The following is a 12278-nucleotide window of genomic DNA, read 5'->3' as shown; positions in this document are numbered from 1 at the left end:
TCTCAGTGTGTGCTTCCTATAGAGAGCCTTGGGGATATTCATGCAGTTAAAGGGATAGTTCAGCAAAAATCTTACTGTTCAAAAGTTTGGGGTCAGTAAGGTTTTTTTTTAATAAAGAAATTAATACTTTTATTCAGCGAGGATGCATTAAATCGATCAAAAGTGACAGTGGAGACATTTTTAACATTTGTATGTATTTCTTTTTCAAATGCTGTTTCTGTTCATCAAAGATTCCTGAAAAAAATGTATCAAGGTTTCTTCAAACATAAGCAGCACAATGGTTTTCAACATTGATAATAATAAGAGATGTTTCTTGAGCATAAAATCAGCACATTTGAATGATTTCTGAAGGATCATGTGACACTGAAGACTGGAGGAATGATGCTAAAATTCAGCTATGCATCACAGTAATAAACGACATTTTAAAATATTAAAGTAGAAAACTACTTATTTATTTATTTACTAATATTTCATAATATTTTTACGATCAAATAATTGCAGCTTTGGTGAGTGTAAAAAAAAAAAAAAAAAAGATATATATTTATTTGAAATAATTATTTTACTCTCACCAAAGCTGCATTTATTTGATTCAGTAATAATAATAATAATACATTTTAACTGAACAGAAGGTGCGGTCACCCATAGTTCGAAGCCTTGTCCTCAGAGGCTGGAGGAGGTTGGCCTGTCCAGAGCGGAGATGGCGTGAGGAGGAAAGGGGGGTGATGAGTTGTTTGAGATATAAGGGGGCAGTGCCATGGAGGCACTGGTGGTACAGAAGGGAAACTTTGAATTCAATCCTGTACTGGACAGGAAGCCAATGGAGCGATTTGAGGATGGGTGTGATGTGGTGGTACTTCCGCACGCCCATCAGGATCCTAGCAGCACAGTTCTGAATGTACTGCAACTGCTGGATGTTCTTGCTTGGGATCCCGATGAGGAGCGCGTTACAGTAGTCCAGCCTGGAGGAGACAAAGGCGTGGACAAGTTTTTCGGCATCGGGGAAAGTGAGTATGGGGTGGAGTTTTGCAATGTTCCTGAGGTGAAAGGAGGTTTTACAAAGATGTTTAATGTGGGCCTCAAAGGTCAAGTGAGGGTCCATTCTAACACCGAGGTTTGTGACTGAGGATGAGAGGTGGATGTCGTGGCCGGAGAAGGTGATGCTGGTGATGGTGGATGACCGGGTCTGGTGCGGAGTGCCAACAAGAATGGCTTCTGTTTTTGAGCTGTTGAGTTGCAGAAAGTTAGCCGCCATCCACGTCTTTATCTCCTCCAAGCAGGTGGAACGTGTGGAAAGGGCTGCAGAGGGGGTTGGGTTTGTTTTAATGTAAAGTTGGGTGTCATCAGCGTAGCAATGGAAAGATATTCCATGCCGGCTGATGACATGACCAAGGGGGAGCATGTACAGCGTGAAGAGGGTGGGGCCAAGGACTGATCCTTGAGGGACACCACAGGTGACAGAGTGTGTGTCCGATTTAGCACCACCCAGGGATACATACTCAGTTCTGTCCGTGAGATATGATGTAAACCAGGCCAGAGTAGTATCAGAGAGTCCAATGGAGGAGTGGAGGCGGTGTAAAAGAATATGGTGGTCCACGGTGTCAAATGCTGTGGTAAGATCGAGAAGGATGAGAAGTGATGGAGAGCTAGCATCAGCCGTCATCATCAGTGTCACATGATCCTTCAGAAATCATTCTAATATGCTGATTTGCTGCTCAAGAAACATCTCTTATATATATAAATTACAGACCCCAAACTTTTGAATGGCAGAATGGCAAAACTTTTTTTTTTTTTTTTTTAAGCTAAGACAAGCCAGCACAAGTGTTAATGCACTCACATCTCCTCTGTGTTTCTGCATTTTTAATATTCCAGTGAACCAGCTGTCAGCATTGGAGAGCTGGAGACCCCTGGCCATCACGGTCTGTGTTTACGTCCTCCTTAAGTTCTTGCAGGGCGGAGGGGTAGGTGAGGGCTGACATTCATATTGATATTGTAAGGAAGAGGCATATGACGCTGGTTTTAAACAATACAACTCTGAAGCAAGCATTAACTGTCTCTTTCCGCTCAGGAACGTCAGGGTTTGTCAGTAACTTGCGCAGCTTCCTGTGGACACGTGTCCAGCAGTACACCAGCCGTGTGGTGCAGGTCCGTCTTTTCGGTCACCTGCATGGCCTCTCTCTGCGCTGGCACCTGGGCCGCCGCACCGGAGATGTCCTGCGCAGCATTGACCGTGGGACCTCTTCCGTCAACAACTTGTTAAGGTCTGATGATTTGCTCTTTTAAACAACTTGGTTAGTTAGACATGCTATCCATTAAAATGCTCAAACTCTGTTTTTATATTTTTATCTTTAAATGTTCATTATTGATTTGTGTTACAGCTATATTGTGTTTAGCATTGTACCCACTATTGCTGACATCGTCATTGCCATCATCTATTTTGTGACGTACTTCAGTGCCTGGTTCGGCCTCATTGTCTTCATTTGCATGTTACTCTACCTCAGTAAGTGCAGTACTTCACTTCATATTATAAGAGCTGACATTCAACAGGCATATTTTGATGTCTAGTTCAATTTGACATTTGTTTCCAGCTCTCACCATCATCATCACTGAATGGAGAACCAAGTACAGGCGGGAAATGAACACACAGGACAACAATGCCAAGTCAAAAGCAGTGGACTCACTTCTCAACTTTGAAACTGTAAGTAACCAAATGCCATAACAAATTTTCCCTAGGTTGGCCATGGAGTGTTAAGCTTGCAAAGTTTACAAAATGTGTCATACCATTTAGGTGAAGTACTATAATTCAGAAGGTTTTGAAGTGAGGCGCTTTGAGGATGCTATCCTAAAATATCAGGTAATGCGATCACTTAAACTTTGACTTCATAAGCAGTTGACTGGAGAGACACTGAGTTGGATTCTCTTTCTGCTCAGGCATGTGAATGGACGACCAATGCTTCCCTGGCCCTCCTGAACCAAACCCAGAACCTGATTATTGGATTGGGGCTGTTGGCCGGATCGCTGCTTTGTGCATATTATGTTACAGTGGACAAGTTTCAAGTACAGTAATCTCTACTCATAATTGATCTTGATTATTGATCTTGAGCATAACTTTCGTTGTTCATGCGCTGTTGTTGCTCTTATAGGTTGGTGACTATGTTCTCTTTGGAACATATATTATCCAGCTCTACACTCCACTCAACTGGTTTGGTACATATTATAGGTAAGATTAGAAAAGGAGAATCTGGGGCACTCGCTATATTGCTAAATGTATACGATTTTTCCATACCAACAGAAACATATACCGGGATAACCTGGCTTTTCTTGAGACTCCCTTGCTTCACGGCATATTAATGATATGCTAAAGCCCGTCCGCATGTTAATGTGATTGGTTACAAGGTAGTTTGTGACGTAAGGAACTCCAGCGGTTTCAATCCATGTTTTTGAGACCATGTCTTTAACCATGAAGTTTTAAGGAGAAAATACTCTGCAATGGTGTTGACTTATGAATTTGCACATGGTTTGTCTTAAAGCATATTGAAAACACCACATAGACACTTTAAGAAGAAAATTACAGGCTTTGGTGATGTTTGGTTGTATGGTAGTTCTTGCCAAAGAATCTAGTGTGTGAGAATATGAATGCTGCCAAAAATGTTTTTTTTTAACGATATGAGTCGTTTTTGTAGATTTGTTACTGAATTTTAAATTCAGCAAAAGTTACGCCCCACATAGGCCTACTCATGAACAATCATTGTTTTTAGTCGTTAGTCATAAGTGTCATTTCAGATTGCTCATGCACGTCCCTAGTAATATGTATTATATACTGTATGTTGCTAGTGTTATGTTGTAATGCTTAATATTTGAAACAACCCAACAAATTCATTAAACATTATCTTTGGGGATTTTACATAAGGTGGAGGTTATCATAACTTTAAGAGATTATTTTCGATGATTTTTAAGAACATTCTTTTCAGGAATTCAAAGTCTTTTTAAGGTTTGTCTTTAAACCAACAATCTTAAGAAATGTTTTGGTAATACAAAATATTCTTAACTTTATTATTAAGTAATAAAATAAAATGGAAATGAATTTTTTTTTATCCATATGAATGTTTTGTGAATCAGACCCTTTGAATCTTAGGATGTGTTTACACTTGGCAGGTTTGGTTTGATTAAAATGAACTCTGGTGCGGTTCATTTGAATAAGTGTGAATGCTGCCATTGGAAACCCTGGTGTGCACCAAACAAGCGGACCCAGACCGCTGGTCTCGGTCTGTTTCCAAACAAACTCTGGTGCGGTTCAATTGAAATATGAATGCAACACAGACCAACGACATCTAAACGAACAAAAAACAGGACAGGTGTCACAAGATGCGACCAAAAAAGGACATAATGCAGAAGGATACCTGGTTCTTCTCATCATAATGTTGCCCATTACTGTTCAGTACAGGTGTTGGAAATACGGCAGATCTTTGTTTGTGTGTAACGGAGGAATTCCTGGCGCTGTTTTGACTCCTTTACACATTTTATAAGCTCTTTGTGAAGTTCACAGCTGCTAAAATACTATCATATGTAGGCTACTACGCACATACAACCAGAACTAAATGTTTCATTTTCTTTTTATGATCTGGACCAAGAGAACCGCACTACAAGTGAACACTCCCTAAAATTTAATTTTAAAAAAGGCAGTTACCAAACTTTTCAGTTCCATTGACTTATTTCATTGCGCTGTTTTGTTTGCACAGAATGATCCAAAGTGCATTTGTTGACATGGAGAGCATGTTTGATCTACTAACAGAGGAAAAAGAGGTGAGCAGTCACTAAAGATGGACGTCTTGAGTCATTTTGTAGTCAAGTCAAAGGTAAATCACTTCCAAATAGTATTTTTACTAGTCAACTACAGTAGTCAACATTTGAAGTGGATCAGATAAGTTCATCAAAGTTGTCCTAAGACAAGAACGTGTATTGTTCAAAATTCATGTATAACTTTGATGAAAGGTTTTGATCCATTTCAAATGTTGACTGCTGTAGTTTGTACAGCACAAATACCCATCTAATCGATTCCCAAAAGCTGCATTGCGGCCCGTCTTTACATGCCAGCTTTGGTCTTGTGGGCCAGTGAGTGTTGATTTATTGTCATGACCTCCTGCACTGACTCAAGTTACCCCCGTCCTTTGGGGACCCTTTCCCCAAAGTCACGCAACCAACAGCCAGTCGTTCCTCGACACTCCCAGTGTCTTTAGATTCCATTCATATGCAAATAATCGGACTAAAACCCTTATTTGATCTTCACGTTTCTTTTTATGTATTCCCAAAAGCTGTCGCAGCGAATTTGCAAACTGATTCTTGAACTTGACTAGAAAGAGCCCTCAACTTTTTGCCAATAAATCAGTTTTAATGCATTCTTCAGGTTTGCTTAATTCACTGCCAACCCAGTGCTCTCATTGTCTCCTGTGATACATGCCCAGATTGCTTTTTCTAACTTCCAGATTCCTCTCTGCTGTAGGTAAAGGATGATGTGAATGCAGGAGACCTGTCGTTCACAGAAGGAAGGGTTGATTTCCAGAACGTGTGTTTTAGTTACACTGCAGGGTGAGTCATGCTAATATCGATAAAGGCAGATGTTTTTTCTTGCAGTATCCATATGTTTTTACATCTGAATTGTTTTATTTCCTGACAGAAAAGAGATTCTCAGTGAAGTCTCGTTCACAGTGATGCCTGGTCAGACAGTTGCACTGGTAAAACGTTATCAGAATTCTACATTTGTGAATATAGTGCACTAAAACTTTTACAAAATAAGAAAGTGTGTAAAGGTGCAAGATGTTCACCTCCGCTAATATCTTATTTAACAGGTTGGTCCATCCGGATCAGGTAAAAGCACCATCATCCGCCTGCTTTTCCGTTTTTATGACGTGCAAGGAGGCTGCATCCTCATCGATGGTCAGGACATCTCAAAGGTCAGGACACAGGACAACAGACGTTTTTATGGTCAGGTGAAAAAGCTTCTATCCACCTTATTTTTCACATAAGAGCGGGTGCGGCCATTTGTAAATTGAATGTGTCTGGCTTCCGGTGTCATCCACTTCCAGTAAATTTTTAGCTGTGTAAAATAGCTTGTTATGCTGCTTGATATTGCAAACCGGTATTTCTTACCGTATTATTTTAATGTATAGTTGTAATTATAAACACACTGTTTTGTAGCACAAATAGTTTTACAGTTTACTGCATTATTCTTCTAGTTATTTACCTATAGTGGCTAATGAATTGGAAGTCTCGCACATTCACATAAAATAGCTTACTTCTGCATTGCAAAATAAGGTGGATAGAATGATTTGTACAATTACCATAACAGGATCTGTAAGATTTTAGAGAATGTTTAGATTTAAGGTTAAAGGGTTACTTCATCCAAAAATAAAAATGGTCAGCATTTACATTTAACTCATGTCATTCCAATCCTTAGACTAATAAGACTTATCGTCGAAGCACAAATGAAGAAATTATTAATATTCTCATAATTTTTGTTCATCCATTGATTGAAAGTCTATGTTATCAACATTTTCAAGCTTTAAAAGGATAATAAAAACATCTTAAAAGTAATCAGTATGAATCTACCCTTCTGCGAATTCATTAATCTTTATAGCAAACCAGACTGGTGTAAATTGAAGGTCACCTGTGCGTCCAGCTCACATGGTCGCCTACATTTCTCTTCATATTTCATGCACAAGAGAAGCCGCATAGTTTATATAAATGTCTAGACTGTAGCTATAAAAAAACGTTTTAAAATTATACCAGAAATCTTCCTCGACCCCGCCTGCATCTCTGCTGACCTCTAATGTAAGGTTTGAATAGTGACAGGGCTGGTGTTAGAAGAGAAGAGTGTCTTACTGACTGAAGAGGACAAAGAACTTGCATTAAAATGTGAAAAATTAATTTCCTACCAAGCTTGCTTCAGACTGTCTGCTTGAGAAGAGATTGTCCCTTAGTTATTCTAGTCACAATTCAATGTCAAAGTGTTCTTCGTAGTGCAGTGCTAGCATTGATAATGTTGTTACTAGTGTCTCACACATAAACTGTGAAGTCTTTTCAAGCACAGAGTGAGACTTTTATCTTTTATATCTATATCTGTGAGACTTTTGGTGCTCTACCGTCAAACATTTCCATTGCTTACACATACCTGACTGTTCAGTTTACCCTATCTGAATAGCCCTGGGAATACAAATTCTTAGTGATTGTACAACGCAGAACTGTGTGTAACAGGAGCCTGATTGAGGTGATGTTATACCAGACCGTACAAGCTGTCTCACTGTTAACTACAATGCAGTGACACCAGTGATGTAAGATGCGACCATAGATCATATAACCTCCACTACACATGACAATGTTCTGGGGATATGATTTACGGTTCACTCTTATTTCCAAGTAAACCTGCCCCCTGTGAATTAATCATAGTGAGAGAGACGTAAATAATGAATATGGAGCTGTAAGCTGCTTTTACTCCAGTGTCCTGAGGGAGACGGTGGCCTCTTGCACAGAGCTGGTCTCTGCTCACAACTGCTAGATTCACTTCTGGACTGCTGGTCTGATCCAGGACAGAAGGTTGTGTTACCTTTACTCACAGGACTATGCAGCATGACATGATATATTTAGCAAATATTTGTAATATAGAAGGCAGGGGGAGGGGGAACGAGTAGTTGTTTATAATGAGATGCATTCATTATAAACTGTTTACATGCAACCAGGTTGTTTTAGGTTATCTGTGTTAACATTCACCTAACACTCACATATAATCAATCATTACTGGTCGTTTAATAACACTGTTAAATGTAATCTTTAGCAAATCTGAAGATCAGTTTTCAGGGGCCAAAATTCTGTTTTAGCATTTAAAAAAGTTGATTTTGGCCCTTTATTTTGAATTTATAGAATATAATTTTAATGTCAGAAATGTTTTAGAAACTGGCCCTTACATGACAATAATTTTCTGTAACAATCTATTTATTTATGTAATGTACTAGCATTAACACTAACATTCAAAAGTTTGGGATTGATTTAAAAAAAAAAATGTTTTTGAATGTAATTTTAAATGTAATTTATTCCTGTAATGGCAAAGCTGAATTTTCAGCAGCGATGACTCCAGTCTTCAGAAATCATTTGGAGATGGAAGCTGTGGTTTGGCATTTACATGGAGGAAGTACTGCCGACAAGTAAATCTCTCTCGTCCTCTCCTACACACGCATTCACAGCCTCTCCAGTATCATGTCAAATCCATGAACCACAACCCAGCATTCAAACAACCGCCTTCACACTTGCGCACGATGGCCAAACATTCCTGCTGCGTTAATGTGTTTGGAGCGCAGCAGGAAGCATGAGGTAGATCAGCGTGCCAGTACTCTCATAGGGAGTGAGCGCTTTCTCACAGTACAAGCATGAGGGGAGATTTACTTTTATAGAGCAGCTGTCATCAGTTCAGCATCTCATCCCTCTCACTACTGGCCAGATCCAACTCATTAAACTCACTGGAACATTAGCATTTGGACTCCTAAAGCATGAGCTGGCAAATGAATAGATCTTTGGCCAAGTACTGTACTATATGAAGTATGTTGCGTGAAACTAACTATTAGATATGTTTTTTTGACTGAGATGCACTCTTTGGCTCTTGGGACTTCGAACAAAATCGATGTTGTTCTTAATTCGTCTCAGTCTGAACGATTATATCATATTTGATGTGTGTTTTTTGCCGTTTTTTTGTGCGATGGGTTGTTAGGTCAGGTGTCGAAACAAGAAGTCCTAATAAACGAAGAGTGGAAAAAAACATTTATTGATGAAGTCGCACGCATAGTGAACCTACATAAGTTTGCATTGTTACTATGACAGCCAAAGTTTGATGAAAATGCCTAAAAATTGGCCTGTTGGTCAGCGAAAGACAATGCTAAATAAAAATAAAAATGTCACTAACTAAAGGTTAGATGAATCAGACAGTTCTTTTGGAGAAATAAATGACTTGTGGGACTACATTTGTCTAGAAATGTTGGAAAAGTTACAAAAGAATTTAAGGTAAAGAATGTTATTCGTCTATTGTGCGACAAAGAACAAATAATTTACAGGCACAGAGTTGGATGGTCTCAATGTATTGAGAACATCCAAATGTTTTTGCTGTTTGCGACAGTGACTAAAAAAGCATTCCTTGAGCCTTCTGTGACCAATGCAACAAGGCACTAACATCCAAAATGTTGCTTGTGTGTGAATTGAATAAACTAGCCTATGAACGAGACAAATCTAACAGGACTTGGCTCGTGATATCCACGTAGACCACAGGCTTTTGTGGACGGGGACAAAAAGTTATATATGGAATAAAATAACAATTAATTTAGACTTGTCCTCTAAAATGCAGGAGAAACTCTTAAAGTTATGTGTTTTATATCAGGTAGTATTTCATAGAGTCCCTGTAACTTTAGAAGTGAGAATACAAGTAGTTGTCATCATGACCAAGCAGTTGTGCAACAAATCTTGTTATATTCTACAAATCAGTCACAGGATACAGACACGCACACTCTGCAAGAAACATCTGTTGGTCATTCTTCATGCACATTTTCTCAGGTAAGCACTTTGATGGAAATAATAGATCAACATTTGAATCCTAAGGCCTTTGATGGAGTGGATTCCTCAAGGCTGTTTTCATCTGGTGCTTGTACCTTCTCTGTGCAGCATCGACTCCCTCGTGTCTGTGAAAGATGTATTTGAGACGTGAATTCATCTTGTCAGATGACGAGGGGAAAATATGACTCAGAAATATCAGAGCTATTCCTCATCGACTTCACAGCTGAATGAGTGTTGCTTTATGAATGTTGTCATTGAAATAAATGCACAAGTGCATTCCTTCTCTCTGAGTTTCCTGACTCGTAAAACAAACAAACGGCTCAAACGCAAGCAAGATTGAGAGAACAAATGACGTGGTCGGGAGTAAGGCCAGGTTGGTTAACGGAAAAGATTGTAGTGCGCTAATAACGACTAACATGAAAGCTTTGTTAAAATGCGGAACTTTTCCGAATAAGAAACTTTGAGGGTCGTAACTGTTTCTTTTCAAAGGAATTAGAAGTGGCTTTTGATGGTAGGAAATGTAAGTTGTTTGCCAGCGTGTTTTAGGGAGGGTGGAGTGGGGGGCGCCCGCTGGGGCTCATTGATCTTGTAAGCGATGGGAGCAGAGAAACACAGACACCACACTGACAGCTGACGGGCCACATGTTCTGTTGCGCTCGCACACACACACACACACACACGTACGTCATGCACCTGACAGACAGCACTGCTCGTGATTAACCTGTTTCTGTCAGTGTGCCCAAAAAAAGAAGAAATTACTACTTTTATTCAGCAAGGATGCATTCAATTGATCAAAACTAATAGTAAAGATGTTAAACATATTTCCATTTTACATAAGTGCTGTTCTTTTGAACCTTCTTATCATCAAAGAATCTTGACAAAAATCAGTTTCCTGTCTTCAGTATCGATAATATTAAGAAATGTTTCTTGAGTGGCAAATCAGCATATTTGATTGATTTATGAAAGATCATGTGACACTGAAGACTGGAGTAATTATGCTGAAAATTCAGCTTTGCAATCACAAGAATAAATTACATTTTTAAATATTCAAATAGAAAACAGTCATATTAAATTGTAATATTATTTCACAATATTACTGCTTTTATTGTGTTTTTGAGCAAATAAATAATCCCTTGTTGAGCGTAAGAGACATTTTTAAAAAATCTTACCAACCCAACCTTTTAGAACCGTTTATACCAGTCTCCACAGTGTTTGTTTGTATTTTGGTGTATTAAATAAAAAAATTTTTTAAAGTGTTGTAAGAGAATTTGGTAATATGTATTCTTGCTTGTTTGTCGAGCTCATGGTGCTCATATGGATGATATGGGTTTGAGTTCAGCCTGCAACATGTCCTGATACCATTCTTTTTCTCTGTCACCAATAATTTCCTGTTCACTTTCCAGTGCACTCATTAAATTAGAAATTTTTGTTTGGTTTTCACTGGCACTTGTTCCTCTCAGAAAACTTTTGCTGACACTTCTGGCCTATATACATGAAGTGTGTTTTCTAATGGATGTCTATCTTTTTTGTCATTTCATTTGTTCTTTCCATCTCGTACAATATACATTCATATTCAATTGAAATGTATTGTTATGGTTTTTTGGTCATGCTGGTTTGCGTCTGGCAGCTTTTCTCGATCTGCGGCATAGGAGCTACGAGTCGTTGTGGTTAGCAAAACATGCAAACCTAGTGAAGCGATAATGCAAAGCTGTACTTTTATGTATATGGTTTGTGCTTAAGTACATTTATTATTATTATTATTATTATTATTATTATTATTGTTATTATTAGTAGTAACTGTCAATTGAATAACACGACTGGTCAAGTGATTTCAACATGGCGTCTCCCATGTGGGAGCATCCCGCTCTGTTTAGAATAAAACTACTTTTCTTCATCTCATGTTGAATGTACATCATTGTAAACATATATTCCTCAGAAGTACTATTTAAACTTTTAAAGTGTAAAAGTTTAATTAGCAATAACCTTTATTAAAATCACCAAGCTGCTTGTTTTAGAGTACTAGAATCCAGCCTTATTGATTGAAAACCATTCATCGATTTTCACAGCTGGAGCAGTAAAATTTTGATGACCCTTCATGCTGGGATCCAGCTGTCCTTCTGTCATACTTCACTATATGGAACACTTCATAAAAGTAGGTTATTGATTCTGTTGCAGTTGATAACTGAAGGCGAGAGGTCAACTGGAAACATTTCCAGTTTCAGCAGTCTGGACATTTTTCTGCCTGTGGCATTGTCTTCTTTGCACGTAACATTTAACTGTAGTAAGAAACCGAAGACTGAAAGGAGACTGAAAGAGAACGACCCCTTGCCCCCGTTGAACCTCTGTATTTCTGAGGCACTGTGCTTCATTGATGTTGCGTCTGACTTAGTGGATTGCAGAGGAGAAGAGACTGGAGTCTATAACAATCCTGTGAAGTGTTAAACAGAGCAGCATGTGGAGGTTCGTGTAAACAAGATGTTTTGCGTACATTTGGTCCAGGTTAGGAGCACATGGGTAGTTCCCTCCCAGCCTTTTTTTTTTTGTGCCTTTCAAGTAAACGGTTGCAGCCCTGATTTGTGCGCACATCTGGTCGGATATGCAGAACAATACTTGTGTCTGCTTCTCGACAAGTGGATTCAATTGTAGCATGTTTTATGTTTTGCATATCACAGTTTTGGTTGGGTTTCTCTCAT

At 38.8% G+C, this 12278-nt stretch overlaps 1 protein-coding gene across 4 annotated transcripts in view; it reads left to right on the top strand.

Moving 5' to 3' along the window:
- Positions 1-12278, top strand: part of abcb6b (ATP binding cassette subfamily B member 6 (LAN blood group) b) — a 32419-nt gene that overhangs the window by 4629 nt on the left and 15512 nt on the right. For 2 of the 4 annotated variants that reach the window (XM_084421351.1, XM_084421353.1), the window contains exons 3-13: positions 1870-1962; positions 2066-2258; positions 2376-2497; positions 2586-2695; positions 2786-2851; positions 2929-3054; positions 3141-3217; positions 4737-4800; positions 5498-5583; positions 5672-5729; positions 5844-5948. In XM_084421351.1, coding sequence (XP_084277477.1) covers positions 1870-1962; positions 2066-2258; positions 2376-2497; positions 2586-2695; positions 2786-2851; positions 2929-3054; positions 3141-3217; positions 4737-4800; positions 5498-5583; positions 5672-5729; positions 5844-5948 — 1100 coding nt within the window. The remainder of the gene's footprint in view (positions 1-1869; positions 1963-2065; positions 2259-2375; positions 2498-2585; positions 2696-2785; positions 2852-2928; positions 3055-3140; positions 3218-4736; positions 4801-5497; positions 5584-5671; positions 5730-5843; positions 5949-12278) is intronic. The other 2 variants (XM_084421354.1, XM_084421352.1) reach the window with 1 other exon arrangement.

Source organism: Rutilus rutilus (genome assembly GCF_951802725.1).
Source record: "Rutilus rutilus genome assembly, chromosome: 10".
NCBI lineage: Eukaryota > Metazoa > Chordata > Actinopteri > Cypriniformes > Leuciscidae > Rutilus > Rutilus rutilus.
The sequence above is the reverse complement of the archived record's forward strand: the minus strand, read 5'-3'. Positions and strand labels throughout refer to the sequence as shown.